The 27,841-nt window shown below is 67.6% G+C and overlaps 5 protein-coding genes and 1 long non-coding RNA gene across 9 annotated transcripts; 3 read left to right on the top strand and 3 right to left on the bottom strand.

Moving 5' to 3' along the window:
* The first annotated feature begins 10 nt into the window (after positions 1 to 10).
* On the top strand, positions 11 to 7,399 carry RAVER1 (ribonucleoprotein, PTB binding 1). 2 transcript variants are annotated; one of them, XM_075738043.1, is made up of 15 exons: positions 11 to 273; positions 1,257 to 1,323; positions 1,649 to 2,118; positions 2,317 to 2,508; positions 3,118 to 3,247; positions 3,330 to 3,430; positions 3,864 to 3,917; positions 4,453 to 4,564; positions 4,848 to 5,107; positions 5,237 to 5,330; positions 5,474 to 5,616; positions 5,729 to 5,809; positions 5,925 to 6,053; positions 6,143 to 6,226; positions 6,326 to 7,399. In XM_075738043.1, the coding sequence occupies exons 1-15, from the start codon at positions 52 to 54 to the stop codon at positions 6,470 to 6,472; spliced, it is 2,286 nt and encodes a 761-aa protein (XP_075594158.1). In that variant the 5' UTR covers positions 11 to 51; the 3' UTR covers positions 6,473 to 7,399. The 2 variants fall into 2 exon arrangements, with proteins under 2 accessions (XP_075594158.1, XP_075594159.1); XM_075738044.1 differs by lacking the exon at positions 3,864 to 3,917.
* A 542-nt stretch (positions 7,400 to 7,941) lies between these two features.
* FDX2 (ferredoxin 2) lies at positions 7,942 to 9,480 on the top strand. The gene is made up of 4 exons (XM_075738045.1): positions 7,942 to 8,092; positions 8,185 to 8,291; positions 8,679 to 8,766; positions 9,194 to 9,480. Exons 1-4 carry the CDS (start codon positions 7,968 to 7,970, stop codon positions 9,348 to 9,350), a joined length of 477 nt encoding a protein of 158 aa, XP_075594160.1. The 5' UTR covers positions 7,942 to 7,967; the 3' UTR covers positions 9,351 to 9,480.
* A 1,724-nt stretch (positions 9,481 to 11,204) lies between these two features.
* LOC142598759 (uncharacterized) lies at positions 11,205 to 12,085 on the top strand. The gene is made up of 3 exons (XR_012832727.1): positions 11,205 to 11,563; positions 11,669 to 11,762; positions 11,854 to 12,085. It is a non-coding gene; the product is annotated as an uncharacterized LOC142598759 (long non-coding RNA).
* Positions 12,086 to 12,783: 698 nt separating this feature from the next.
* Positions 12,784 to 17,374, bottom strand: ICAM5 (intercellular adhesion molecule 5). 3 transcript variants are annotated; one of them, XM_075738152.1, is made up of 10 exons: positions 17,168 to 17,374; positions 16,253 to 16,531; positions 15,863 to 16,174; positions 15,386 to 15,664; positions 15,030 to 15,308; positions 14,695 to 14,937; positions 14,373 to 14,615; positions 13,719 to 13,964; positions 13,349 to 13,612; positions 12,784 to 13,260 (listed from the first exon to the last, which is right to left on the bottom strand). In XM_075738152.1, the coding sequence occupies exons 1-10, from the start codon at positions 17,223 to 17,225 to the stop codon at positions 13,046 to 13,048; spliced, it is 2,418 nt and encodes an 805-aa protein (XP_075594267.1). In that variant the 5' UTR covers positions 17,226 to 17,374; the 3' UTR covers positions 12,784 to 13,045. The 3 variants fall into 3 exon arrangements, with proteins under 3 accessions (XP_075594267.1, XP_075594268.1, XP_075594269.1); XM_075738153.1 differs by having other exon boundaries at positions 14,695 to 14,919; XM_075738154.1 differs by lacking the exon at positions 12,784 to 13,260 and having other exon boundaries at positions 13,445 to 13,608.
* A 4,413-nt stretch (positions 17,375 to 21,787) lies between these two features.
* On the bottom strand, positions 21,788 to 24,649 carry LOC142598762 (intercellular adhesion molecule 1-like). The gene is made up of 5 exons (XM_075738155.1): positions 24,320 to 24,649; positions 23,207 to 23,479; positions 22,651 to 22,929; positions 22,128 to 22,370; positions 21,788 to 22,029 (listed from the first exon to the last, which is right to left on the bottom strand). Exons 1-5 carry the CDS (start codon positions 24,429 to 24,431, stop codon positions 21,821 to 21,823), a joined length of 1,116 nt encoding a protein of 371 aa, XP_075594270.1. The 5' UTR covers positions 24,432 to 24,649; the 3' UTR covers positions 21,788 to 21,820.
* Positions 24,650 to 24,724: 75 nt separating this feature from the next.
* Positions 24,725 to 27,753, bottom strand: LOC142598765 (intercellular adhesion molecule 1-like). Its single transcript, XM_075738159.1, has 5 exons — positions 27,456 to 27,753; positions 26,674 to 26,946; positions 26,118 to 26,396; positions 25,616 to 25,858; positions 24,725 to 25,517 (listed from the first exon to the last, which is right to left on the bottom strand). Exons 1-5 carry the CDS (start codon positions 27,565 to 27,567, stop codon positions 25,300 to 25,302), a joined length of 1,125 nt encoding a protein of 374 aa, XP_075594274.1. The 5' UTR covers positions 27,568 to 27,753; the 3' UTR covers positions 24,725 to 25,299.
* Positions 27,754 to 27,841: the final 88 nt, after the last annotated feature.

The following is a 27,841-nucleotide window of genomic DNA, read 5'->3' as shown; positions in this document are numbered from 1 at the left end:
TCTACCCGCCTTCTACGTCTCGATGGTTCCAGGAGGCGGCGGGTGCCCAAGATGGCGGCGGCAGCGGCGCTTTCACTGGCGGGCGCCGTAACGGCGCCGAGCCCGGAGCTACCGGGCCCGGGCCTGGGCCTGGGCCTGGGCCGGGCCCCTGAGGAGGAGCTACCGGTGCTGGACCCGGCCGAGGTGCGGAACCGCCTGGAGCGGAGCGCCCGGCAGTTCCGGAACCGCCGCAAAGTGTTGATCCGCGGGCTACCGGCCGACGTGAGCAACCAGGTACGGGCCGGGACCGGGGGAAAGCTGAGGGGGGGGGGCACCGGGGCCGGGCCTGCGGCGGGGGAAGCTGAGGGGATACCGGGGCCTGGGGCTGAGGAAGGATGGGGCCTGGGGTGGGCGGTTCGAGCTCCCCCGGGGCTGGGGTTGAGGCTTCGGGGTGGAGGTCTGGGGTAAGGGCCGGCTTGGGGGATGTGGAGGAGGGTGAGGGCAGAGCCGGAGCCGGGATAACGGGCAGCCGGGGACCCGAACTCCGCCGGGTCCTGTGTCTGGCTCTTCGGCCGCTCCTCAGGGCTCCCTGAACCCCTCACGGCCTCGGCTCACCCTGGCTCCTGCCCCCCAAATCTTTCCCGCCCCCAACCCCTCCTGTCTTGTCGCTTTAACGGCTCCCGGGGGAGGAACGGGGGAGTCACCCCCTGGTTCCCCCCAAACCCGGCTCTAAGGAAGACCCGGTGCCGCTTAACGAGCCTCAAACGAGCCCTGGACGCCTCAGCGCTCCCTCCGCCCCTTTTCTTAATTCCCTTCCCCGTAAATTAGAGTTAATTATCGCCCGGAGGTGTCGGAGAGTCCGAAGGTCTGTAAATTATTTCGGGGAGGGCAAAGTCTTTGCTCTCAGCAACTGGTTTGAAGATGCTTATCAGGGAGGAGGAGGAGGAGGAGCAGCTTCCCCAGGTGGCCTTAGGGGATAAACACCCTCGGGGTGTCAAAGCCGGGACAAGGCAGGTGACGCTGCAAGGAGGGAGCATGATTTTAGGGCCCGAGGGCTGGTTTTAGCGCACGATGAGGATTCCCGGGGAGCGTCTTTGCTTTGAATCGAGCCCGTTCCCTCTCTGCGCCCCTCTCCCAAGCTGGGGAGAGGGGAACTATTTGGGGGTGCCATGTGTGGTGACCGGTAGGAGTTAGGGGACCTGCTGGAGCTCCTCCCTAGAAACTGATACCTTTCATTTTTTATTATTATTTTACTTAAAATCCCTCTGTTTATCCAGGAAGTCCACGATCTGCTGAGCGACTACGAGCTGAAATACTGCTTTGTGGACAAATACAAAGGGACTGGTGAGTAAGCTGCTGTCGACATCGAATCCAGCACTGCGGCGTCCCCTCTGTTGGGGAGGGGGTGAGGGTGGCTGGGACCTGGGGCCGCCGTCCCTGTCCCCGGTGTCTCCCCGGAGCTCGGGGATGGGGTCACTTCACCGAGGACGGCGTGATTTCACCAGCCGGTGCTCGCCGAGACCTTCCCTCCCGCTTCTCCCCTCAGCTTGGGGCACTAACGGTGGCCGGAGGGATGAATTTTCCCCGGGGTTTAACCCTGCACCTCATGTTTTGGGGTGACAAGGGTGCCGCACAGCCTCACCCTTCCCTCCCGGCTCTGCTCCCGCAGCGTTTGTCACCTTGCTCAACGGGGAACAGGCGGAATCGGCCATCAAAAAATTCCACCTGAGCAAACTCCGGGACAAGGAGATCTCGGTGCAGCTGCAGCCCACGGACGCCCTGCTGTGTATCGCCAACCTCCCTCAGCTCTACACCCAGCAACAATTCGAGGAGCTGGTCCGACCTTTTGGCAACCTGGAACGTTGTTTCCTGGTCTACAGCGAGAAAACGGGACACTCCAAAGGTTACGGATTTGTGGAGTATATGAAAAAGGATTCGGCGGCTAGAGCCAAGTCGGATCTGCTGGGGAAGCAGCTGGGCACGCGGACTCTTTACGTCCACTGGACGGACGTCAACCAGTTGACGTTAGACCTTCTCCATTCCAAGTGCTTGTGCGTCGACAAGCTGCCTCACAACTACGCCGACCTCGAGGAGCTGCGGCAGGTCTTCTCCGCCGCCTGCGCCCCCACTTTTTGCCAGGTGAGAAGGTCAGAGGGGGGGATTTTTTGGGGTGCGCGGCCTCTCTCCGAGTCCCCGCACGCTCACGGGGAGTTTGAGAGCCCGTAGAGAGCAGCTCCCCGGGGTCCCACGGCTGTGTGAGGATCTCTTGGGTCTCGGTGGTGCTTGCTCCCTCTTTTCCCGTTGTCCTCATCCTCCTTTTTGGCATCCCTCTCCTAGCTGGCCTACGGCCAGGACGGGCAGCTGAAAGGCTTCGCGGTCCTGGAGTACGAGTCGGCGGAGGTGGCGGAGATGGTTCAGCAGGCCACGGATGGTTTGCCGCTCGCCGGGAATCACGTCCGAGTCTCCTTCTGCGCTCCCGGCCCTCCCGGCCGCAGCATGTTGGCTGCCTTGATAGCCGCGCAGGCCACGGTGAGGCTTGTGTGTGCGCTGCTTCCTCCCCTCCTCCTCCTCCTCCCCGCGCAGCTTGTTGTCGCTGCGACAGCATTCCCAAGCTCGGGTATCCAGCTTGGAGCAGGCTGTCACGGAGCAGCCGGCACGTTTCCCATCGGATCCCCTATGGAGCGGCCGTCTGTTGCCCGTGGCTCCTACATCTGGGCATCTCCGGTGTGCTGGCGCTCCCAGACTCCGGTTACACGGCACAAATTCCCCTGTTGCTCTTCTCTTCCTGCACGCCGCCGCAAAAATCAGGGCAGGAATTCCGGTTGGCACCAAAATCCGGCAACCGCTCGATGCGGAGAGCTTTGCCGGGCAGGATTGCAGACGGCGTAGCCGCCGATAGCGATGGCAAACTGTGCGGCTGGCGCTGCGCCTCAGCTTTTGTCAGCTGCAGGGATGGGTTGGTTGTTTCTTCCCTGTTCTACGATGAGATATTTGGGAACTGGGATCTCACTGGGAACTGGGATCTCGCTGGGAACTGGGATCTTGCTGGCTTTGGGAGGATAAGGGTAAATTTGGGGTGAGAAGAAGCCTCAAAGCTGGGTGTTTAGCTTTTAACGTGCTGGTTTTTGGTTTTTCGAGGCGCTGAATCGTGGGAAAGGGCTCCTCCCCGAGCCGAATATCCTCCAGATTCTCAACAGCCTGGGAAATCCCGCTTCCCTCCAGCTGCTGCTCAACCCCCTGCTCCACGGGGCCGTCGGAGGAAAACAGGGTAAGGCCGAACGCCGAGCGGAGGCTGGGGGGGGTTTGTCCTCACGGCGGCAGGCAGTTCCTCCGGCTTCTCTCCTCTCCAGGAATCCTCGGCGCCGCTCCCTCCGTGCCGCTGGTCACCAACCCGGCCCTCTCCACGGCTCTCCTCCAACTCGCGCTGCAGAACCAAACCCAAGCGCAACAGGTACGCGGGGATTTTGCCGACGCCGGCTTCCCTTCGCGCCGCGGACGCCGATGCCGCCGTCGTGACGGAGCCCTTGCGCTGTCGCCTGCCTCGATTCTGCGAGGCGGAGAAACAAATCCGCTCTTAGATCAGGGTGCTGCCACCGCTGACGGGCAGGGGTCTCCCAAACCCACCGGCGGGCTCGTGCCGCTGCTCTTTTTTGTGGCCGCCTCGCTCTTGGGCCTCCGCGGCTCCCGAAACTCTCGTTGCCGCTTGAGAGAGGAGCAGAGAGAGGATTAAAGCTCCCTGCTGTGCTTCTCGCTCTCCCTGTGCCGCTCGAACCGCCCTGCGCTTGGTTTTCTCCTCTTTTTGAGTGATTTTCTGTCTTTTCTGGTCTTTCTCGCTGTGCTTTTTGGTCTGGAAGGCATTGTTTGGGAATTCCCTGTCCCTGCAGAACCAGGTCTGGACCCAGCTGCTGCAGAACAAGGAGAACCAAACCCTCTTCCATGTGAGCGGTAGGAGGCAGCCGGCGCGTTAACGTGCTGTGTGTGCGGTGGTACCGAGCCGTAGCGCCGGGACACCCCCCCCTCCCAAAACGCCTTCCCCGCCTCCTCCTTCCCTTTAAAACCAGGCAGCGACTGCGGCGAGGGGTCTGGCGGTGACACCAGTCGCCCCAGTGACTCCAGTAACGCTGGAGCTGTTCTCCTCGTGGGGAAAAGCGAGTTGTTGTTTCGATTCGGAGCCCGGAGGCTTCAACCTCCGTGAGCAGTTCCTCTCTGGGGATCCGGTGAGGTGGCTCATCGGCTTTCCGCCTCCGTCCGGCGCTCGTTGAGCCGATCCCTGCGCCGAGCTTGGGCTCACCGGGTGGGGGGAGAGCGAGAAAACTTACCGGTGCGTTTCTCTCCATGCCTGCGCCAAGCCTTTAGCCGACGGTTGTGATCCGCGAGCCCACCATCCCGGGGTTTCCGCCGCTTCCGGAGCCACAGATTTGCCGCGGACACATCGGCTTCTCATGGCGTTAAACCTCCTGCTGTCTTTTGCAGAAACCGGGGATCCTGGGCGACTCGCCGCTGAGCTCCCTGTCCCACGGCACCCTGGGTTTGGCCAACGCGCCGGCGCAGCCCCCCAGCCAGCTCCTGGGAGAGCTCTCCTCAGGTAACGACCGGCGGCACGGCACGAACGGGGCAACGCTTTCCGGTGGGGAAGGGAGTCCCGCGGAGCTCGCCGTGCTTTGAGGCGCAGTGCCAGCCTAAGGGCACGTCCCTCCTTCTGTGGGGTTTTTTTTCGGGGGAAAGCCACGGAGGGGGACAGGGTTCGGCTTTCCTGGTGCAGGACGGACGCTGGCACGAGGCAGCTTGTGTGGAAGCGGGGGAAAAGGGCCGAAACAAAGCCGGGGGGGCTGGATGCCGGTGCCATCCCTCCCCTTCTGTCTCCCCAGGTGGCTCCTTGCCCGGTGACATGGCGCAGGGACACGTCAAATCACCGATTTTGCCTTCTGGAAACGTACCCCTGGCTTCTTTCCTGGGACCGGTGGGGGTAGATCGGGAAAGTTCAGTGCTGGGGACGCAGGTGCCTCAACTCACCCCTCCCGCCGTCACCCCCCCGGCTCTTCAGGGTCTCACCACTTCCATTTTGGGATCCGTCATCAGCGGTCTCCAAAAACCAAAACAGAACGAAAACGGACCTCCCACCTCCGGGGTAAGGTCCCCTCGCTCCGGGACAAGCCTGTGGCACTTTGAGGGGAGAGTCGTGCCATCGCCGAACGCTTTCCGATGTGGTTTTGGGGCTGGTTTTGGTATCTGAACCCCCCAAATGTTTCTCCCGCAGGTCTCGCTCCTGGGGGAGCCCCCCAAAGACTTCAAAATTCCTCTCAACCCCTACTTGAACCTGCACAGCCTCCTGCCGGCGAACAGCCTGGGAGGTGAGTGCTCTCCCTTCCCTTTTTTATTTCCCCCCCTTCCCGCTTTGAGACAGAAAAGGGAAATCCCCCAGGACAAACAACAGGGAGGAACGGACCTTTTTGGGCAGATTTCTCTTCCTTTAACAAATCTCTGCCTTTTTCAGGTGCCGCTAATAAAGCGTTTAATCTGAAAGCCGGTGTTCTGGGGAGCGTCTCCAACCCTCGGCTCTCCCAACCCTCCCTGCCCGATCCGCTTCTCCCCTCGCCCGGGCTGGCCGGGGACGGCTACGCCTTCGATTACCAACCGGTACGTGTGATTTTTGAGGGGGGAGAGAGTAGATTTTGGGAGGGGTTAGAAAGGTTTTTGCAGGGAGACGGGGCTGCAGCAGCCCCTCTAAGCCGTCTTTTCTCTGGTGAAGGATTTGGGCTCCCGGATTTACCCCCAGACGAGAGACCCTGCTGGATCCATCCTGGGGGGCTTTGGGCACAGCAGACACAAGGTAAAACGCTCCCCTGGTACCTTGGGGGGGGGGGTTAAATGAGAAAATGGGGGGGAGACCCCACCCTGTTTTGGGTGGGGGACCCCATTGTCACCCTCAGCCTTTCCCCTTCCAGCTCTCCTCATCCCCGGGGTTCGAGCGAGGGGCTTTGGGGCCGCCCCTGCCCCCCTTTTACTCAGGATCCCCCAGTTCCTATTTCACCAGTGGCCTTCAAGCTGGGCTCAAACAGAGTCACCTCAACAAGGTGAGACCCCCCCCCCCTCACATCCCCAAAGCTTGGGGACCCCCCCCCTCTGCTTCGGAGCCCCCTTAATTTCTGCCCCCCGCCCCAAGGCCGTCGGGATGCCACCGTCGGGCTCCGCAGACGCCGTCCTCCCCTTGGGACCCCCCAGCCACTCGCACAGCTCCCACTCAAAGGTAAGAAACCCCCCTGAATCCCTTCCAACCCCCCCCAAATCCCACCCTGACACCCCCCTTCCTCTTTTTTATTTTTTTTTATTTTTTGTTCTTTTTCAGACCCCCGTGGGTGGCCAGAAAAGAGCTTTCTCCCACCTCCTGCCCTCCCCGGAGCCCAGCCCCGAGGGGTGCTACGTGGGGCAGCACTCCCAGGGCCTGGGGGGGCATTACGCCGACTCCTACCTGAAGCGGAAGAGGATATTTTAGCTGCCCCCCCCCCCCCATTTTCCATTGCCCCCCCCCTGTAAATCTTGTACAAATGTGGGTAGTTGGTGGTTTGGGTTTGGTCTTTTTTTTTTTTTTAAATGTTTAGTCTTTTTTTTTTTTTTTTTGACTATTTTTGGAGGGTTTTAAAGTGATTTGAAAGATTTGATCCTGGATGGGTGGGGGGGGATATCTCGTTGCAAACCCCCCCCTTCCCCGTGCCGTAAGGGGGTTCCTGAGAGCCACGGGCCCCCCTTCTTTTTGCCGTGCCCCCCCTCCATCCCCCCAGCAGTAACTGGGAGCTGCGTGTGTGTCCCCCCCCCTGCCCCCCCAAAAAAACCCCCATGCGCTCCCTGCCTTAACCCACTGCTTGGGGGGAGGAGTGGGGGGGCTCCCCAGTTTTGGGGGCCCCCCCAGCCCCATGTTCCCCTTGGGGGGGGGGGTGTCCCAGGCTAAGCTGGGCACCTCAGCCCCCCCCTTCCTGGACATTTCATTTGTGTGGGGATTTTTTTTGTGGTTTTGTTGGGTTTTTTTGTTTTTTGGGTTTTTTTTTTAAAAGACTGGAGCTGCCGAGATTTTACACTTTTTTGGGGGTAAAAGTTGCCTTTTTACTTTAATGCTCGTTTTTATTGCCTTTTTTTTAAAAAAAAAAAAAAAATAAGGTTCCTCCCTTCCTGGCTGGGGGGGGGTTTGCCTTCCCCCCCCCCCCCCAACTTGGGGGGGCACACCCCCCAGCAGGTGTGTTTGAGGGGGGTCCCTGCCTTCCTTTCTCTTCCCTCCCTCTTTTTTGGGGGGATTTCCTTGTTTTTGAGTTGTTGCCCTGTTTCTACTGTCGATGCTGTCTAGTTTGCTGTATGGGGTTGGGGGGGGGTTGTCCATGTCCCCCCCCCAGCTGGCCCCTCCCCAAAGTAAAGCTATATTTATATGGCTCTTCTCCTTTTTTAGTGTGTTTGCTGTGATGTCATCACCCCTAACGAGGTAGCCCCCCCCCCCCAATTGGGGGGAGACCCCCAACCCCCCCCATCCTCCTCCCCCTCCCTAATATGGCCAAGCAAGGTGGGGGGGGGTCCTGGGTGTCATGTTCCCTCAATGCAAAGGGTCCCCCCCTTTCTGGGGTGGTGTGCCCCCCCCTTCATGTGTGGGGTCCCCTCTAGCTCCCCCTTAATTTGGGGGGGGTCCCCTGTGTCCCCTCCTTCCCCCTTAATTTGGGGGGGGTCCCCTGTGTCCCCTCCAGCTCCCCCTTAATTTGGGGGGGTCCCCTGTGTCCCCTCCTCATGCACAGAGCCCCACCCTGCTTATAACAGTCCCCTAGGTGCCCCCCTTCTTATGCAAGGTGCGCCCCCCCGATATTAGGGGGTCCTCTGGGTCCCCCGCGGGAGGTTTAATGAGGTTTAATTAGCACTTGGGGGGGGAGGGGCGGCACTAGGACCAGCGCGGTTCCCTCCTGGCACCGCCCATTCGGCGGCGGTCACGTGGCGGCGGTCACGTGTCGCCCGTCATGGCGGCCTCCATGGCGGCGGCGAGCGGCGGCTCCGTGACGCGGCGGCTGCTGCGGGGAGCGGCGCGGGGCCTGAGCGGCGGCGGCGGCGGCGGGGCCGCTGCGGAGGAGCCGGAGGGGGCCGTGTGGGTAACCGGGAGGCTGCCAGGGAGGCGGTACCGGTAGCGGGGAGGGTGGGTCCCGGTACTGATTGCCGGTATCGTGTCCCGGTCCCCAGGGTGAACGTCGTCTTCGTGGATCGAACGGGGCGTCACGTCCCGGTGCGGGGCCGCGTCGGGGACAACGTGCTGCACCTGGCGCAGCGGCACGGGCTGGAGCTGGAGGGTGGGCACCGGCACCGGTGGTGGGGGGGGGACGACACACGATCCGGGCGGGACCGGGGGCGGCGGGCGGACCGGGACCGGGGGGCGGACCGGGACGGGGTGGGGACAGACCGGGGGCGGGGGGGACAGACCGGGGGCGGACCGGGACAGGGGGGGACAGACCGGGGGCGGACCGGGACCGGAGCGGACAGACCGGGGGCGGCGGGCGGACCGGGGGCAGGGGGGGCGGTACGTGGCCAGGTCGGGGTCCGGAACGGGTGGGAGCTGGCTCAGGACCACCCTGGGAACGGGATGGGGGCGGTCCCGGTGCCGGGGGGGGTTCCCGGTGCTGAGCGGGGGGGTCCCGGTGCCGGGGGGGTTCCCGGTGCTGAGCGGGGGGGTCCCGCAGGCGCCTGCGAGGCCTCCCTGGCCTGTTCCACCTGCCACGTCTACGTCAGCACCCCCCACCTCGACCGGCTCCCGGCCCCTGACGAGCGGTAACGGCCCCCCCGGCCCCCCCCGGCCCCGCGTCCTCTCCCCGCTGCCCCCCCCAACCCTGCGCAGCCTCTGGGCACCCCCAGAACCCCCCTCAGAGCCCCCTGATCCCCCCCCGAGCCCCCCCCCAGGGATCGCAGCACCCCCACCGTGATCCCCTGACGCACCCCCTGGACCCCGACAGACCCCTTAACCCCCCCCCAAAGACCACAACCCCCCCAGGGGCCACCCTGACCCCCTCCCCCAGGTACCACAGCACCCCCAGAGAACCCTGGACCCCCCCAAACCCCCCCCTAAACCCCTTTACCTCCCCCCCCCCCCCAGCATCCCACCACCCCCCCATGACCGTGACCTCCACCGCCACCCCTGAGCCCCCTCCCCGGCCCTGGGGGACCCCCCCCCCCCCATCCGTGTGTCCCCCCCCCCCAGGGAAGAGGACCTGCTGGACCAGGCCCCGCAGCTGCAGGAGAACTCCCGCCTGGGCTGCCAGATCGTGCTGGGGCCGGAGCTGGAGGGGGCCCACTTCACCCTCCCCAGGGTCACCCGCAACTTCTACGTGGACGGACACGTCCCCAAACCCCACTGACAGCGGGGGGGGGGGACCCCCCAGTAGGATGAACCCCCCCCCACCCCCTGCCCTGAGCAGAACGACCACCCCCAAAGCAGGACAACCCCCCCCCCGAAGCAGGAGGAGACGCTGCAGGACGGTGACGGCGGAGCTGGAAGGGGGGGGGGGTCGGACCCCGGAGTAGGGGGGGACACTGCGGTGTGCGCCCCCCCCCCCAGCATCTCCTGGGGGTCTGGATTTGGGATAACGAGCGCTGCGGTTCGTTAATAATAAATCTGGTCTGAGCGGTGCTTGGGGTCCCTCTGGGGGGGCTGTTGGGGACCCCCACCCTGAGTGGGGATGGGTGGAGCTGGGGGGGTTTGGGGGGACCCTTTGGGTCCGGGGGGCTCCGAGCAGGATGGGGGGGGGGTTTGAAGGGCTGGGGGGGGGCTCGGGGAGTGCGGGGGGCAGAACCCCACGGCGGTGGGATGTGGGGGATGACACCCCCCTCCCCGTTCTGCCCCACCCGGGGGGGTCCCTGCCCCACCCGGGGGTCCCGCCCACGGGGTCCCTCCCCGCCCCCCCGCAGCTGGAGCCGGTTTAGGGCCGGGGCCGGGGCCGGGGCCGGGGCCGGTGCCGGTGATGGCGGAGCAGCTCTTCCTGGAGGGGCAGCCCCCCGACTTCTCGCTGCTCCAGCGGCTGCTCTGCCTCGATCCCGAACCCTGCCGTCCCCTCCTGCCGCCCCCCAGCCCCGGGGGGGGCGCGACCGGGGACCCCCGCGCCCGCAGGTGGGAACCGGGAGAAACGGGGATGGATCCACTGCGGGGCACCGGGACGGGACGGGACGGGGGGGAATCGCGAGTGGGGGTGGTCAGACCACGGCGGGGAACCGGGGGCACCGGGGCCGGCCCCGTGCAGCCCCCCAGGGGGGAGTGGGGGGGGTCCCCATCCCGCACCCTAACGGTAGCCCCCGGGCAGGAACGGGGTCCCGGAGCCCCCCCCGGGGCCCTGGAGCCCCCCAGCCCCCCCCGGGGAGGGTCTCACCTTCCTGCAGGAGACTGCGCGGCTGCTGGCCCCCCCTGAACACCCCCCGGCACCTCCCGCCACCCCTCCGGAGCACCCCGGGCTCCCCCCGGCACCCACCGGCGGCCCCGACGCCCTCAGCCTCATCAGCCTCCAGTGCCGGCACCTGGCTGGCAGCACCGACACCGGTACCGGCAGCAGCACCGGTACCGGCAGCGGGCGGCGGCACAAGCAGGCGGCCCCCCAGCGTGGCGCCGAGCCCCGGGACCCCTCTTTCCGTGGGGTGACCCTCCGGATGCGCCTGGGCCTTCCTGCCGGCAGCGCCGAGGGCTGCCGCCTCCTCATCACCGCCCGCGGCAGCAGGTACCGGCTTCACCGCGGCACCACCGTCCGTCTGTCCGGATGCTCTTCTGGGCACCCCCAGATTTCTGGCTGCTCCATCCGTCTGTCTGGCTGCACCCCTGGGTGCCCCCCCGACCTTGGGATGCTCCGTCTGTCTGTCCGGGTGCACCCCTGGGTGCCCCCCCGACCTTGGACTGTTCCCTCCATCTGTCTGGCTGCACCCCTGGGTGCCCCCCAACCTCGGGATGCTCCATCTGTCTGTCTGGCTGCACCCCTGGGTGCCCCCCAACCTCGGGATGCTCCATCCGTCTGTCTGGCTGCACCCCTGGGTGCCCCCCAACCTCGGGATGCTCCATCCGTCTGTCTGGCTGCACCCCTGGGTGCCCCCCAACCTCGGGATGCTCCATCCGTCTGTCTGGCTGCACCCCTGGGTGCCCCCCAACCTCGGGATGCTCCGTCTGTCTGTCTGGCTGCACCCCTGGGTGCCCCCCAACCTCGGGATGCTCCATCCGTCTGTCTGGCTGCACCCCTGGGTGCCCCCCAACCTCGGGATGCTCCGTCTGTCTGTCTGGCTGCACCCCTGGGTGCCCCCCAACCTCGGGATGCTCCATCCGTCTGTCTGGCTGCACCCCTGGGATGCTCCGTCCATCTGTCTGGGTGCACCCCCAGATTTCTGGCTGCTCCATCCGTCTGTCCGGTTGCACCTTCCCTGCACAGGGACCCGGCAGCACCCGAGGAGGGTCCCCATTCCGGGGGGTCCCCCCGCTCTTGCTGCCCCTGACCCCCCCATTCCCGCAGGGATCCCAGCCGGAGCCGGGGCAGCAGCTCCCCGGCCAGACCCCCCGAGGTGGGCAGCAGCTCGGAGGACGACGCTCCCCTCGCCCAGGGTAAGGACGGGGGGACGGGTGTCCCTGGGCTTGTCCTCCCTTCCCCCCCCCCCCGTCACCCCAAGACCGCTGGGGTTTGGGGGTGCAGCCGCGTGTTCCCCGCAGGGAGCAAGCGCTGCGCCTCCTGCAAGACACGCCGGACTCCGCTCTGGCGCGCGGCCGAGAACGGGACCCCCCTCTGCAACGCCTGTGGCATCAGGTAGGGACGGGGACACCCCCCCCCCCCAGGTGACACCCCCCCCCCCTTCTCCCCAGGGTGGCACCGGCTTCACCCCAGGGGTTTCTCCCAGGTACAAGAAGTACCGGGTGCGGTGCCGACGGTGCTGGAACATCCCCGGGAAGAGCGGGACCCCCCGTCCCCAATGTCCCCATTGCGGGGAGCGGTGTCACCCAGCCGGCAGCGGGACGAGGTGGCGGTGAGGACCCCCCCCCCGGCAGCGGCGAGGGGACGTTGGTGGCAGCGGTGACGGCGGCAGAGAGATGGGGGGCTGGGGGGGGTATCGAGGTCCTGGATGGGCCCTTGGGAGCCATTAAATGTCCTGGTGCTGATGGCAGCGCGGTGCTGTCCCGGTGTCACTCGCTCTGGGGTGGCGTAGGGTGACGGTTGTGGCTTTGGGGGGGGGGGGGGGATTTGGGGGAGTCGGTGTTTGGTCGGGTCTTGATGCCACCCCCGGGGGGTTTGGTGGCCCCGGCAGGGAGCTGCGGGGACGGGGATGGGTGACCTGGGTGCGGGGCTGGGGACGTGGGATGGAGTTTGGGGACAAGGAGGTGCTGGGGGGGGGGGTGTCCATGTCCCTGGCTGCGGGTTGGGGACAGCGAGGTGCTGGCCGGGCTGGGGGTCCCCATCGCCTGCTGCAGGTTGGGGACGCGGGACGGGGCTTCGGGGGGACGAAGCAGAGGACAGCAGGCAGGGGGGCTGCGCAGGCAGGGGGGCTGCGCAGGCAGGGGGGGGCCAGGGCGGCTCGGAGGATTTTCCAGCCCCGGGATTCTCCAGCGGGATCCCGAGCCGATGCCAGGCTGAGCCCCGGCACCCACCAGACCCCCCCAGACGAGCTCGGGGACCCCCCCGCTGCCAGCACCCACGGGGCTCCTGCCCGCCCCCAGCCTGGCGCTCGCAGGGGTGGGGGGGGGATGGACCCCCCTGGACCCCAACCGCCCGGGTCCCCTCCGGCAGCCGGGTAGGGCGCGGTGAGGCAAACGCGGACAGTCGCCGTCCTTCCTCCGATTAAAATGGAATTATTTATTGGGTGTTGCTTTATCCCCCGGGAAGAGCCGAGCCGGCGGCCCCGGCCCCCCGCTGAGCACCCCCCACCTGAGTTACGGCCGCGCTGCCCTCAGCACGGCACCGAAATGTTAAAAATCACCAAAAAACCCCCAAATTCCCCCCCCCTCCCCCCCAAACCCCCGCTGGGGCCAGGGCGGGGGGGGGGTACACGGGGACCCCCCAAACCTCCATCCCACCGGGGAAGGGGACGTTCCCAGTTACGGCTGGGTGAGCTGGATGCCGTAAATCTCGCCGCGGTCGTGCCGTTGCTGGTGCAGGCAGGCGGCTTCGGAGGAGCCCTCGGCGTCGCGCACGTTGTATTCCCCTTTCTTACACGCCGTCGACTTCAGGTAATAACCGCCGGCAGCCGCCAAACCCACCACGGTGACGGCACCCAAGGAGCCCAGCGAAGCCAGCAGGGCCAGCCGGCTCTCTGCGCGGTGAGAAGGCGCCGGTGATGCCACGGCGGCGATGGAGAGACCCCCGCGCCCCCCCCCCTTTACCAATGCACCCCGTCTCACCGTCCACCCGGACCATCACGCTGCCGGCTCGCCGGCCGTGCCTGTTGGTTGCGGTGCAGGTATAAAGCCCCCGGTTGGCAGCGGCGGCACCGGCTACGGCGACCGAGCGGTTATCGGCGGCAAAGCGGAGGTTGGGGGCAGGCGGCAGCGCCCAGCCGTAGGTGGGGGTGGGCAGCCCCTCGGCGCGGCACTCCACGCTGAAGCTGGCACCTTGCGAGACGTTGGCGGAGGGCAGCACGCGTAGGCTCACCGCGGCGGGGCTGTCTGCACCGGGGCGGCACCGTCCATCAGCCAAAACCACCGCCCGGCGTTTAAAAAAATAACCAAACCCCTTTTTTTCCCACCCCAAAAAGCCACTCCCCGCACTCACACTCGACGGCGACGGTGATGTTGCGCAGGGCAGAGCCGTGGGTGTTGGTAGCCCGGCACTGGTAGGTGCCGGCGTGGGCGCGGGTGACGTTGGGGCTCGCCGGGGGGGGGTCCTCGCCGTCCCCCAGCTTGGCGCAGGCGACGTGGGGCGGGGGGTTCCCGCTGGCGGCACAGGCCAGCTCTGCCGGCGTCCCCTCCACCCAGAGCCGCCGCGCCGGGCAGCCCGTCTCACCGATGCTCGGCTCGTCTGTAAGCCGGGAGCGACGTGGTGGGGAGGGGGGGCGCTGGGTGCCCCCCACATACACCTCGATGGGGTGCGGCAACCACCCGCCCACCCGCTGCTCCCCACCCTGCACCCACGGGACCGGCACAAAGGCAGCCGGGCTCACCGCGGGGCTGACGTGGACACGGCGTCCCTGGCACAGCCATGGCATCCCTGGTACAGCCATGGCATCCCTGGCACGGTCACGGCATCCCCGGCACAGCCATCCCCACCCCGCCATGGCATCCCCAGCACAGCCACGGCATCCCCGGCACAGCCATCCCCACCCCGCCATGGCATCCCTGGCACGGTCACGGCATCCCCGGCACAGCCATCCCCACCCCACCATGGCATCCCCGGTGCCGCCGGTTCTCCATCTCCCTCGGTACTCACACTCAACGGTGACAATGATGCTGCGGACGGCTGAGCCGTGCTTGTTGGTGGCCCGGCAAACGTAGCGGCCAGCGTCGGCCCGGCTGACGGCCCGGCTCCCCCGGGCGCGGGGGGCACCACTGTCGCGGGCGCAGCGGGTGCTGGGCGGAGGGTCCCCGTCGGCGCGGCACGCGAGCTCCCGCCGCTCCCCCTCCACCCAGGTGCGGTGCGTGGGGCAGCCCTTCTCCGTCAGGATGGGCTCGTCTTGGGGGAGAAAAGAGGGGTCCCGGTTAGCGCGGTTGCCACCGGCACAGCCGCGGCAGGAGACACCGGCACCACTCACACTCCACGCGGATGGTGACCAGCCGGCTTTGTGTCCCCAGGCTGTTGGTGGCGTTGCAGAGGTAGGTGCCGGCTCGGGAACGGGTGACCAGCTCCGGCTCCCTGGTGCTGATGGCGACACCGTTCCTGCCGCAGACGACGGTGGGTGCGGGGTTGCCGGCGGCGCGGCAGGACAGCGCTTCTTGCGTCCCCCGCAGCCACGTGCGGTTGCTGGGGCAGTCGCTCGCTGCCATTTCGGGCATATCTGGAAAAGATGGAGGGATGCACCGGGAACGCCGGGAGCAGCACGTGCCGGCTGCCACTGGCGCAGCCAGGCCGCTCCGGCATGGCACTCACAGAGCACGGCGAGCCAGGCGTCCACGTCCTTTGTCACCGTGCCGTCGCCGATGGCCAGGCTGGCCCGGCACCCGAATTGCCGCCCGTCATCCTCCCGCCGCGCCACCAACCGCAGCTCCAGCCGGGACTGCGGCCCCTCGGCCAGAACCCCCCCGTCGGCATCGCGGAGCTGCAGCCGGACGGCGGGGGGTTCGGCAACGCCGGCGTGGCACGCCACCGTCACCTCACTGCCCGCTGGTGCCGATGCCGGGCTCAGCTCCAGGATGGGCGCCGGGAAGCCTGCGGGAAGGTGCCGCGGGTCCAACAGGATTTTGGAAAGGGGTCCAGCAACCGCTGCGCCGCACCCGGTGACTTACGGTAAACGTGGAGCTGCGTCCGTGCCGTCCGTGCCGCCGTTGCCACCGCCGCAGTGCAGGTCAGCTCCTGCCGCCCCAGGGTGTCGGTTGAGAGAACAGCGGTGGCGGTGAGCACGTCGCCGGCTGCTGTCACGGTGAAGTTGAGGCGCTGCTCTGCCAGGGTGATGGCAAAGCGGACATCGCCGGCGGGGAAGGCTCCGGTGATCTGGCAACTGATGTTGGTGGCGGTGCCAGCTTCGAGGCGGGCGGGAGCCCGGAGCCGCGGCGGCTCGGGGAGGGCTGCGGGGATGCGGCGTCACCAGGGATGTGCCTCGTCCCCGGCCGCGCCTCAGTGCCGGGGAGATGATCCCGGTGGCCGGACCCTCACCGGGCTCCAGTGAGGATGGGGACGGGTCGGGGACAGGGTGGCACCCACCTTCCCCCCGGACAGGAGCATCGGCGCCAACACCGGAGCCCGGCCACGCGGTGGGGACTCACCGAAAACCGACAGCTTGACGGGGACAGCGGCGCGGGCGAAGAGCGGCCCGTGGGGCCGCAGGGACAGCTCGGCGTGGCAGGTGACGTCCTGCCCGTGGTCGCCGGGGCCGGCGGTCAGCAGGTGACTGACGGCCACGCTGGTGCTGCCCTCGGCGGCACCGAAAGTCTCCGTCCGTAGCGTTTCGGCACCTCGGCGCAACGTCACCGTCAGGTTCCCCACCGGAGCCACCTCCACCACCCGGCACGTCAGGTTACGGCTCTCGCCCACCGCCACGGCCGGCACCGGCTCCAGCACCACCCGCTCCGGTAACCCTGGCAGGGGGTGACCACCGAGCCGTCAACCGCATCCCTCAGTGCTGCCTGTCGGCCCCCACCGACCCCGGCACTCACGGTAGACCAGGATGCCGGCGCTGGCGTCGACTCGGGTATCACCGCAGCGCCCGTAGCACGTGGCGGTGCCGGGGTTCCACTGGGAGACGTTGAGGAGCCGGAAGCTTTGCCAGCGGCGCCCGCCGGCCCCCAACCCCACGGCCAGGGGGGTCTCCAGCCCCAGCGTGGCGTTGCCCCCCGGGCAGGCGCTGCGGCTGCAGTTGATGGCCACCGAGCCCCCGAAGGGCACCACGGCCACCCGCGGCCAGGCCCCCACCGTGAACGTGCCGTGGGCGGCCCCTGCGAGAGCCCCCCCCCGCCCCGATCGTGGCTGTGGGGGGACCCCCCCAGGATCCCCCCCCTCCTCCTGGGAGGGGACCCAGGCATCCGGGGTGCTGGTGGTCCCCCCGTGTGCGTCCCTGGGGACCGTGTCCCCCCCCCAGAAATAAGGGACCCAGGCGTCCAGGCTCCTGGGGGTCCCCTGTGTCCCCCCCCCAGCATGAAGGGGCCCAGGTGTCTTGGGGCCTTGGGGTCCACCCCCCCCCCCAAATCTAAGGGCCCAGGCAGCCGGCTCCCGGGGGGTTGTTGCACCCCCACCCCCCCCCCCCGAAATAAGGGACCCAGGGGTCCTGGGGGTCCCCCCCCCCCCAACCCCTCCCTGCATTAAGGCTCCCTGGTGGGGGGGGGGTCTCTGGGGGCCACCCCCCTCCCGCTCCCCATCGTGACGGGTCCCAGGTATCGGGGCTCTCGGGGGGTCCAACTCCCCCCCCCCCCCATAGTTACAGGTCCCTGGTGTCAGGGAGTCCCCAGGGGTGCCCCCCCCCCCATAATTAAGGGTTTGTGGTGTCTGGGGTCCCTGGAGACCACCCCCCCCCCCTCCCCAGCACCCCCGGGGGGTCCCCCCCATCTCCCCCCCCCCCCCGGCTCCCCCCCTACCTGCGAGCGCCAGGAGGAGCGGGGGCAGCAGCCGGGCGGCCGGGCCGGGGGGTCCCATCGGGGCCCGGCGCTCGGGGGGGGACACCCGGGGAGGAAGAAGAGGAGGATGGGGAGGAAGAAGAGGAGGATGGGGAGGAAGGCAGCTCCTCCGCTGCCGCGCACGGAGGCGAGAACGGCGCCGGTACCGCGGGGCTGCTCCTCCCCCCGCCCCCGGCTGAGCCCTCCCGACGCTTCGTCCTCCCCCGCCCGGTGCTCGGCGCTGCACGGACCGCCCCGCCCGGCAGGATCGGGCCCCCCCGGGGCTGGCTCCTGCACAGCACCCCCAAACCGGACCCGGATCGGGCCCCCCCCGGGGCTGGCTCCTGCACAGCACCCCCAAACCGGACCCGGATCGGGCCCCCCCGGGGCTGGCTCCTGCACAGCACCCCCAAACCGGGCCCGGATCGGGCCCCCCCCGGGGCTGGCTCCTGCACAGCACCCCCAAACCGGACCCGGATCGGGCCCCCCCCCGGGGCTGGCTCCTGCACAGCACCCCCAAACCGGGCCCGGATCGGGCCCCCCCCCCGGGGCTGGCTCCTGCACAGCACCCCCAAACCGGACCCGGATCGGGCCCCCCCCCCCCCGGGGCTGGCTCCTGCACAGCACCCCCAAACCGGACCCGGATCGGGCCCCCCCCCCCCCCGGGGCTGGCTCCTGCACAGCACCCCCAAACCGGGCCCGGATGGGGCCCCCCCCGTGCTCGCTCCTGCACAGCACCCCCAAACCGGGCCCGGATGGGGCCCCCCCCCCGGGGCTGGCTCCTGCACAGCACCCCCAAACCGGACCCGGATCGGGCCCCCCCCCGGGGCTGGCTCCTGCACAGCACCCCCAAACCGGGCCCGGATCGGGCCCCCCCCCGGGGCTGGCTCCTGCACAGCACCCCCAAACCGGGCCCGGATCGGGCCCCCCCCCCGGGGCTGGCTCCTGCACAGCACCCCCAAACCGGGCCCGGATCGGGCCCCCCCCGGGGCTGGCTCCTGCACAGCACCCCCAAACCGGACCCGGATCGGCCCCCCCCTCCCCGGGGCTGGCTCCTGCACAGCACCCCCAAACCGGGCCCGGATCGGGCCCCCCCCCGGGGCTGGCTCCTGCACAGCACCCCCAAACCGGGCCCGGATCGGGCCCCCACCCCCGTGCTCGCTCCTGCACAGCACCCCCAAACCGGACCCGGATGGGGCCCCCCCCCCGTGCTCGCTCCTGCACAGCACCCCCAAACCGGGCCCGGATGGGGCCCCCCCGTGCTCCTCCTGCCCTGTGCAGCCCGGAGGCAGCAGCAGCTGCGCCGCGGGGGAGGCACGGTCCTGCGTGGGTGCAGCGACAGACCGGGACCAGCTGCGTGTCCCGTCCCCCACCCCACCCGCGGGGTGCTGCCCACGCACTCGCCACGGGGGGGGGAGGGGGGGGGTTTGGGGCAACCTTTGGTCACGCGTGGGGTGCAGGCGTGTGCAGGCGGGGGGGGGGTGTGCAGGAAGGTGCGTGCAGCACGTTTGCAGGGGTGAGCGGCGTGTGCGTGGCGTGTGCATCTTGCGTGTGCAGCCGCGCGTTGCACGCGCGTGCAGGTGTGCATGCTGTGTGTGTGCAGGGGTGAATTGCACACGCGTGCAGGTGTGCATGCCGTGTGTGTGCAGGGGTGAATTGCACACGCGTGCAGGTGTGCATGCCGTGTGTGTGCAGGTGTGAATTGCACACGCGTGCAGGTGTGCATGCTGTGTGTGTGCAGGTGTGAATTGCGCGCGTGTGCAGGTGTGCATGCCGTGTGTGTGCAGGTGTGAATTGCGCGCGTGTGCAGGTGTGTATACCGTGTGCGCGCAGGCGTGTACACTCTGTGTGTGCAAGCGTGCATCGCATGTGCATGCAGGCGTGTGGATCATGTGCATGCAGCCACGCGTTGCATGTGCGTGCAGGCGTGTATACCATGTGTGTGCAGGCGGGAATTGCATGTGCGTGCAGGTGTGTATACTGTGCGCACGCAGGCGTGCATTGCATGTCCGTGTAGGTGTGTATACCGTGTGTGTGCAGGCGTGCATCACATGTGCGTGCAGGTGTGTGGATCATGTGCGTGTATGTGTGCATTGCATGTCCGTGTAGGTGTGTATACCGTGTGTGTGCAGGCGTGCATCGCATGTGCACGCAGGTGTGTATACTGTGTGCGTGCAGGTGTGTGTTGCATGTGCGTGCAGGCGTGTAGATCGTGTGCACGCAGGCATGCATTGCATGTGTGTGCAGGCGTGAATCATGTGCGTGCAGGTGTGTATACCACATGTGTGCAGGCGTGAATCACATGTGCGTGCAGGTGTGTATACCGTGTGTGCAGGCGTGAATCACATGTGCGTGCAGGTGTGTATACCACGTGTGTGCAGGTGTGTATACCACGTGTGTGCAGGCGTGCATTGCATGTGTGTGCAGGCGTGTGGATCACGTGCACGCTGTGTGTGTGCAGGCAGGTGTGTGCGTGTATTATACGCACACAAGTGTGTGTCGTGTATCACTCGTGGAAGCACGCGTTGCACGTGTGTGCAGGCGCGTGTCTCGCACGCCTGCAGGTGCGCGTTGCGCGTGTGCACGGCAGCGCGCGTACACCCGCGCATTGCGTGCGCCCGCGGGCGCGTGTAACGTGCGTTGTACGCAGGCAGGCACGCGGCACGCGCATCGCCTGCGCACGCCAACGTGCCCCTCGTGCACGTCCCGCGCCGCCGATGCCGCCGCCGCGCCGGGTGCCCCCCCCAATCCCCGCGTCCCCTCGTGGCGCGGGTGAGGCGGCTGAGGCGTGATTCCTCCCGCACACGCGCTCCGGCCCTACCTCGGCCTACGCAACGCGCCCAACGTGCCGCCTGCCCGCGCCGCCTGCCCATGCCGCCTCCCTGCCCGCACTGGTGCGGGCAGCCATGGCAGGCCTCACCTCGCCGTGCCGTGCCGTGCCGTGCCGTGCCGTGCCGTGCCGTGGCGTGCCGTGCCGTGGGCTGGTGTCACGCCGGGGCGTGAGCGATGGTACCAGCGAGCGCCAGGCGCTGCCACGCTCCCGCTGGCTCCGGCTCCCGCTGGCTCCGGCCGCGTGGGGCCCCGGTTGGGGAGGGACGCTCCGGCAGTGGGGTGCCCCCCCCCGGCCCGGCAGTGGGGTGCCCCCCCCCCCCCCCCCCAGTGCCTCCCCCAGCCCTGGGCTCTAGAGCCCCTCCCCCGCTCTGGTTCCCATCCCCCCCCCCCAGCCCTTGTCCCCAGCTCCATCCCCCACCCGGCTCCCCCCAACCCCCGCTCCGTCCCCTGCCCGCACCCCCATCCCTGCCTGTACCCCATCCCTGCCTGTACCCCATCCCTGCCCGTACCCCCTCTCCCTGCCCACACCCCATCCCTGCCCACACCCCCATCCCTGCCTGTACCCCATCCCTGCCTGTACCCCCTCTCCCTGCCTGCAACCCCATCCCTGCCTGTACCCCATCTGCTGCCTGTACCCCATCCCCTGCCCGTACCCCCACTCCCTGCCTGTACCCCACTCCCTGCCCGTACCCCATCCCTGCCTGTACCCCCACCCCTGCCCACACCCCCATCCCTGCCTGTACCCCCATCCCTGCCTGTACCCCCATCCCCTGCCCACACCCCCCCATCCCCTGCCCGTACCCCCATCCCTGCCCGTACCCCCATCCCTGCCCGTCCCCCATCCCCTGCCCGTCCCCGCACCCCTGACCCCCCAGCAGGGCCGGCAGCCCTGGGGGTCACCGAGCAGACTGGGGGACACCCCCCGGCACCCCCCGGCACCCCCCGGCACCACCGTGGCTCTCGGCTGCCAGCGGCACCAAAAGGACGTTTCATCGCTGCCAAGGGGTGAAGCAGGACCCCAACACCCGCCAGTACCACCCAGTATAGCCCAGTACAGCCCAGTATAACCCATTACAGCCCAGTACAGGCCAGTATAGCCCATTACAGCCCAGTATATCCCAGTACAGTAAGTTACAGCCCAGTACAGCTTAGTATAGCCCCATACAATCCAGTACATCCCATTACAGCCCATTACAGCCCAGTATAGCCCAGTACAGCCCAGTATATCCCAGTACAGTAAGTTACAGCCCAGTACAGCTTAGTATAGCCCCATACAATCCAGTACATCCCATTACAGCCCAGTATAGCCCCGTACAGACCAGTACATCCCAGTATAGCCCCTTACAGCCCAGTATAGCCCCATACATCCCAGTATAGCCCATTGCAGCCCAGTATAGCCCCGTACAGTCCAGCACATCCCGGTATAGGCCATTACAGCCCAGTACGACCCAGCACAGCCCAGTACGACCCAGCGCAGCCCAGTACGACCCAGCACAGCCCTCTCCCCTCACGTCACTAGGACAAACGACACGGATACGGCCGATCCCACAAGGATGATTCAGCCATGGAGAGACATTCTCCCCCCCCGCAGAGGAGAGCCTGAGGCCAGGGTGATGGGCACAGTGAGGGGGGGGGTCTCCATAGCCCCTCAGCACCCCCAACCCCAGCACCCACCAGCTGCCCCCCCCCACCCCGCACCGCTGCCCGTGGGGCGCTGGAGACATCCCTCGGCCCCTGAGGGGTGCGGGGGGGCTACGGTGCCGTGCCGGGGCGGGATGCGGCTTTTGGGGGGTGAGGGGGGAGCTACGGTGCAGCCCCCACGTCATTGAGGGGGGCACGGTCCTGCCTGGAGCGTAACACCTTCATCTCCAGCTGCTTCTGCCGCGCCTGCAGCCGGTACTGCCGGATTTTCTTCTTACGGTAGTAAATGCCGTAGCCCACCCTGACAGCGATCAGGGCGACCACCACCACCACTGGCAACAGCACCAGGAGAACCAGGTCAGGGTCATGGTCTGCCGGAGAGCAAGGATGGGTGCTCAGTGGTGCTGAGCCCGCACCTTCCCCCCCTGGGACCTCCCAGGACCCCCCCGGGACCCCCGGCCCCACTCACACTGCACCCACACGGTGATGCTCCGGACAGCGGTACCCAGCGGGTTGGTGGCCTGGCAGCGGTAGGTGCCGGCGTGGGCGCGGGTGACCGGGCGCAGCACCCCGGCGGGGAAGGGCTCGCCGTCCTTGGTGCACTCCAGGAGGGGCGGGGGGTTGCCCCGTGCCCCGCAGCGCAGGGTCTCATCCTGCCCCTCCGTCCAGTTCTGGCTGGGGGGGCAGCTCCCGTCGTCCATCTGGGGCTGGTCTGGAGGGCAGAGCAGAGGAACCTCAGTTCTCCCCGGCACGAGCCCCGGCATTGCCGCCACCCCGGGGCTTGCACCGGGGCTGAGGGGTCTTGCACAGGGACGGAAGGGTTTTGCACCAGGGTCGAGTGGTTATGCACGAGGGCAGAAGGGTTTTGCACAGGGACAGAAGGGTTTTGCACATGGCCAAGGGGTTTTGCACAAGGCCAGAAGGGTTTTGCACATGGCCAAGGGGTTTTGCGCTGGCACCGGCACGGCGGCAGCACCCACTGCCCCACTCACACGTGACATGCAGCGTGGTCGTGGCCGAGGTCCTGCGCAGAGTCCGGTTGCCCACGCTGAGCTGCGCTTCGCAGGTGAACTCGGCCCCATCGTCTTCCTCCCTGGCCACCAGCTCCAGGTGCACAGCACCCTCTGCCCAGGACCGCAGGGGCCGATGGTTTCTGTGGAGCTGCAGCTTCAGCCCCGGGGGCCAGCTGGGTGCCGAGGAGCAGTTGATGGTCACCAGCTGGTTGCGGGAGGTGGTGGGGTTGCTGATGGCCAACTGGGGCGAGGGGAACTCTGCGGCGGGGGGACAGAGAGAGAGAGATGGCACCCGGCCTCTCGGCTCGTCCCAAAGCGGCTCCTGCCCAAGCGCTGCCGGATCCGGCACCCGGCTCTTCCCACCGTCTCCCCCCCAGTCCCGGTTGCAGCCCCAGCTCCGTCCCTGGAGCCCCATCCTGCCGCTCCCCAAGGGGTGGGGGGTCCCCGGGTCTGGCGCATCCCTCCCCTCCTTCCCGCATCCCCGGTCCTCATCCAGCAGGAAAACCCCACGGGAAGGACCCCAGCAGCCTCTCACCGTAAGCCAGCACCCTGAAAGTCACCACTTCCCTTTTCCCGAAGCAGGAGAAGTAGCAGAGGATGTCGGAGAGGGGCTCGGTGATGTTGCGGAGCCGGACGCTCAACCAGCCCGGTCCCCGGCCCACCCACTCCTTGCTGAGGGAGGTCTCCAGCCCCCCGGTCGCGTTGGCCTCGGGGCAGCTGGTGGAGCAGTTCAGCAGCACCGTCCCACCGTAGCCCACCTCCGAAGAGGCCCCGTTCACCGTCACCTCGAAGGGGTTGGTGGGTGAGCCTGGAACGGGATGGCCGGCGGTGGAGGGGGGCGGTGAGCTGGGACACGTGGGATGAGCTGGGGAGGTGGGTCGGGGTGTAGGTGGGATGAGCTGGGATAGACGGGATGAGCTGGGGAGGTGGGTCGGGGTGCAGGTGGGATGAGCTGGGATAGACGGGATGAGCTGGGGAGGTGGGTCGGGGTGAAGGTGGGATGAGCTGGGATAGACGGGATGGCCCCAGTTGGATTGGGGTGTAGGTGGGATGAGCTGGGGAGGTGGGTCGGGATGCAGGTGGGATGAGCTGGGATAGACGGGATGAGCTGGGGAGGTGGGCTGGGGTGCAGGTGGGATGAGCTGGGATAGACGGGATGAGCTGGGGAGGTGGGCTGGGGTGCAGGTGGGATGAGCTGGGATAGACGGGATGAGCTGGGGAGGTGGGTCAGGGTGCAGATGGGATGAGCTGGGACAGATGGGATGGCCCCAGTTGGATTGGGGTGTAGGTGGGATGAGCTGGGGAGGTGGGTCAGGGTGCAGGTGGGATGAGCTGGGACACGTGGGATGAGCTGGGGAGGTGGGTCGGGGTGCAGGTGGGATGAGCTGGGATAGACGGGATGGCCCCAGTTGGATTGGGGTGTAGGTGGGATGAGCTGGGGAGGTGGGTCGGGATGCAGGTGGGATGAGCTGGGATAGACGGGATGAGCTGGGGAGGTGGGCTGGGGTGCAGGTGGGATGAGCTGGGATAGACGGGATGAGCTGGGGAGGTGGGCTGGGGTGCAGGTGGGATGAGCTGGGATAGACAGGACATCCCCCACGGGGTTGGGGTGCAGGGGGACCAGCCAGGACCCAGGGACAGCACTCACCGCACAGAGCCAGGAGCAGCCCGGTGAGGAACCAGGCATGAAGACCACGCCAGGGCATTGCCGCGCGGGGGAACAACGTGCCGCGGGGACGGGAGCGGAAGCCAGAGCCCATCACCCCGCCTCAGGGCTTTGGTGGGGGGTGAAATGGGGGGGGGTACCCAGCTCAGAGGTGCATTGTCCCACATCCCTTGCCACGCCGGCCACTCCCCATCCTTCCTCTCCGCCCCAGCAGCACCCTGGCTTCGTCCCGGCCCCACCGCCACCGGCTACGCCGCGGTGCCGGGAGGTGGCGGGAAATGGCGGTGTAAGGAAGGAAGCAAGAGTCTGGGCACCACGGCGCATGCTCGGCACAACCCCAGATGACGACCCAGGGTGCCGGTTATCCCCATCCAAAACCCCAGCGGGTTGCGGCGTTGCTGCCCACAGCCTTTATTGGTGCAACATGTCGCGACAGCGTCTTCCAGCCCCTCCGGCGCCTGCATCTCCCTTCGCTCCTCACCTTCCCGCCGGCATTGGGGCCAACGCCGCCCCAGCACCAAAATCCCGGTACTTAGCCCGGACGCTCCCCCTGGGGTACCAAGACCCCCCCACCCGGCGTCAGCGTGGGAAGAGAGCGCGGACACCCCGAAACCGTCTTCAGGTCTCCCAAGGGATGAAGTTCAGAGAGAAAAGGAGCATCTCCGTCATGGCGGGGAGGTCAGCGCCTCACCCCTCTCCGGCATCCCAACCACGTGCCGGCCCGGCACATCCTCGTCTGTGAGCTGTCACCTCCCTGCGGTGACAGCAGCCACCGGTGCCATCTTGCCGCAGCATCCACCGTCCCCACCGCGGCTCCCGCCTGGTCCCCGATGTCACCGTCATATCTGTAGGAGGGAGCGGGCAGCCGCGGCGCTCAGCCCTTACCGGGGCAGTCGCCCACGGGCAGGGAGCAGGACGGGCAGGGGGCTGCCGACCTCTCCACCGCCTCTGCCCGGCTACGGTTACGCCTTCAGCGCCGAGCCGTTGAGAGCGGTCGTCGCCTCCGAGCATCCCGGCTGCCGCAGCGCCTGCATCTCCAGCTGCTTCTGCCGCGCCTGCAGCCGGTACTGCCGGATTTTCTTCTTACGGTAGTAAATGCCGTAGCCCACCCCGCCAGCGAGCAGGGCGGCCACTGCCACCACCGGCAGCAGCACCAGGAGAACCAGGTCGGGGTCATGGTCTGCCGGAGAGCAAGGATGGGTGCTCAGTGGTGCTGAGCCTGCACCTTCCCCCCCTGGGACCTCCCAGGACCCCCCCGGGACCCCCGTCCCCACTCACACTGCACCCACACGGTGATGCTCCGGACAGCGGTACCCAGCGGGTTGGTGGCCTGGCAGCGGTAGGTGCCGGCGTGGGCGCGGGTGACGGGGCGCAGCACCCCGGCGGGGAAGGGCTCGCCATCCTTGGTGCACTCCAGGAGGGGCGGGGGGTTGCCCCGTGCCCCGCAGCGCAGGGTCTCATCCTGCCCCTCCGTCCAGTTCTGGCTGGGGGGGCAGCTCCCGTCGTCCATCTGGGGCTGGTCTGGAGGGCAGAGCAGAGGAACCTCAGTTCTCCCCGGCACGAGCCCCGGCATTGCCGCCACCCCGGGGCTTGCACCGGGGCTGAGGGGTCTTGCACAGGGACGGAAGGGTTTTGCACCAGGGTCGAGTGGTTATGCACGAGGGCAGAAGGGTTTTGCACATGGCCAAGGGGTTTTGCACAAGGACAGAAGGGTTTTGCACATGGCCAAGGGGTTTTGCGCTGGCACCGGCACGGCGGCAGCACCCACTGCCCCACTCACACGTGACATGCAGCGTGGTCGTGGCCGAGGTCCTGCGCAGAGTCCGGTTGCCCACGCTGAGCTGCGCTTCGCAGGTGAACTTGGCCCCATCGTCTTCCTCCCTGGCCACCAGCTCCAGGTGCACAGCACCCTCTGCCCAGGACCGCAGGGGCCGATGGTTTCTGTGGAGCCGCAGCTTCAGCCCCGGGGGCCAGCTGGGTGCCGAGGAGCAGTTGATGGTCACCAGCTGGTTGCGGGAGGTGGTGGGGTTGCTGATGGCCAACTGGGGCGAGGGGAACTCTGCGGCGGGGGGACAGAGAGAGAGAGATGGCACCCGGCCTCTCGGCTCGTCCCAAAGCGGCTCCTGCCCAAGCGCTGCCGGATCCGGCACCCGGCTCTTCCCACCGTCTCCCCCCCAGTCCCGGTTGCAGCCCCAGCTCCGTCCCTGGAGCCCCATCCTGCCGCTCCCCAAGGGGTGGGGGGTCCCCGGGTCTGGCGCATCCCTCCCCTCCTTCCCGCATCCCCGGTCCTCATCCAGCAGGAAAACCCCACGGGAAGGACCCCAGCAGCCTCTCACCGTAAGCCAGCACCCTGAAAGTCACCACTTCCCTTTTCCCGAAGCAGGAGAAGTAGCAGAGGATGTCGGAGAGGGGCTCGGTGATGTTGCGGAGCCGGACGCTCAACCAGCCCGGTCCCCGGCCCACCCACTCCTTGCTGAGGGAGGTCTCCAGCCCCCCGGTCGCGTTGGCCTCGGGGCAGCTGGTGGAGCAGTTCAGCAGCACCGTCCCACCGTAGCCCACCTCCGAAGAGGCCCCGTTCACCGTCACCTCGAAGGGGTTGGTGGGTGAGCCTGGAACGGGATGGCCGGCGGTGGAGGGGGGCGGTGAGCTGGGACACGTGGGATGAGCTGGGGAGGTGGGTCGGGGTGTAGGTGGGATGAGCTGGGATAGACGGGATGAGCTGGGGAGGTGGGCTGGGGTGCAGGTGGGATGAGCTGGGACACGTGGGATGAGCTGGGGAGGTGGGTCAGGGTGGGATGGGATGAGCTGGGACAGATGGGATGGCCCCAGTTGGATTGGGGTGTAGGTGGGATGAGCTGGGGAGGTGGGTCGGGGTGCAGGTGGGATGAGCTGGGATAGACGGGATGAGCTGGGGAGGTGGGCTGGGGTGCAGGTGGGATGAGCTGGGATAGACGGGATGGCCCCAGTTGGATTGGGGTGTAGGTGGGATGAGCTGGGACACGTGGGATGAGCTGGGGAGGTGGGTCGGGGTGCAGGTGGGATGAGCTGGGATAGACAGGACATCCCCCACGGGGTTGGGGTGCAGGGGGACCAGCCAGGACCCAGGGACAGCACTCACCGCACAGAGCCAGGAGCAGCCCGGTGAGGAACCAGGCATGAAGACCACGCCAGGGCATTGCCGCGCGGGGGAACAGCGTGCCGCGGGGACGGGAGCGGAAGCCAGAGCCCATCACCCCGCCTCAGGGCTTTGGTGGGGGGTGAAATGGGGGGGGTACCCAGCTCAGAGGTGCATTGTCCCACATCCCTTGCCACGCCGGCCACTCCCCATCCTTCCTCTCCGCCCCAGCAGCACCCTGGCTTCGTCCCGGCCCCACCGCCACCGGCTACGCCGCGGTGCCGGGAGGTGGCGGGAAATGGCGGTGTAAGGAAGGAAGCAAGAATCTGGGCACCACGGCGCATGCTCGGCACAACCCCAGATGACGACCCAGGGTGCCGTTATCCCCA

Source organism: Balearica regulorum, chromosome 30 (assembly GCF_011004875.1).
Source record: "Balearica regulorum gibbericeps isolate bBalReg1 chromosome 30, bBalReg1.pri, whole genome shotgun sequence".
In the NCBI taxonomy this organism is placed as follows: domain Eukaryota; kingdom Metazoa; phylum Chordata; class Aves; order Gruiformes; family Gruidae; genus Balearica; species Balearica regulorum.
This window is presented reverse-complemented; position numbering and strand designations above follow the sequence as displayed.

Coding starts and splice junctions, on each gene's coding strand:
- RAVER1 (XM_075738043.1), top strand. CDS start 52: ATGGCGGCGGCAGCGGCGCTTTCACTGGCGGGCGCCGTAACGGCGCCG. Junction 5,108..5,236: donor ACGGACCTCCCACCTCCGGG/GTAAGGTCCCCT, acceptor TTTCTCCCGCAG/GTCTCGCTCCTGGGGGAGCC. Junction 6,227..6,325: donor CGCACAGCTCCCACTCAAAG/GTAAGAAACCCC, acceptor GTTCTTTTTCAG/ACCCCCGTGGGTGGCCAGAA.
- LOC142598762 (XM_075738155.1), bottom strand. CDS start 24,431: ATGGGCTCTGGCTTCCGCTCCCGTCCCCGCGGCACGTTGTTCCCCCGC. Junction 23,480..24,319: donor GCTGCTCCTGGCTCTGTGCG/GTGAGTGCTGTC, acceptor ATCCCGTTCCAG/GCTCACCCACCAACCCCTTC. Junction 22,371..22,650: donor GACCACGCTGCATGTCACGT/GTGAGTGGGGCA, acceptor TCTGCCCTCCAG/ACCAGCCCCAGATGGACGAC.
- ICAM5 (XM_075738152.1), bottom strand. CDS start 17,225: ATGGGACCCCCCGGCCCGGCCGCCCGGCTGCTGCCCCCGCTCCTCCTG. Junction 15,309..15,385: donor GACGCAGCTCCACGTTTACC/GTAAGTCACCGG, acceptor ACCTTCCCGCAG/GCTTCCCGGCGCCCATCCTG. Junction 13,613..13,718: donor CATCACCGTCGCCGTCGAGT/GTGAGTGCGGGG, acceptor GCCCCGGTGCAG/ACAGCCCCGCCGCGGTGAGC.
- FDX2 (XM_075738045.1), top strand. CDS start 7,968: ATGGCGGCCTCCATGGCGGCGGCGAGCGGCGGCTCCGTGACGCGGCGG. Junction 8,093..8,184: donor GAGGAGCCGGAGGGGGCCGT/GTGGGTAACCGG, acceptor CCCGGTCCCCAG/GGTGAACGTCGTCTTCGTGG. Junction 8,767..9,193: donor CTCCCGGCCCCTGACGAGCG/GTAACGGCCCCC, acceptor CCCCCCCCCCAG/GGAAGAGGACCTGCTGGACC.
- LOC142598765 (XM_075738159.1), bottom strand. CDS start 27,567: ATGGGCTCTGGCTTCCGCTCCCGTCCCCGCGGCACGCTGTTCCCCCGC. Junction 26,947..27,455: donor GCTGCTCCTGGCTCTGTGCG/GTGAGTGCTGTC, acceptor ATCCCGTTCCAG/GCTCACCCACCAACCCCTTC. Junction 26,397..26,673: donor TTTCAGGGTGCTGGCTTACG/GTGAGAGGCTGC, acceptor CCCCCGCCGCAG/AGTTCCCCTCGCCCCAGTTG.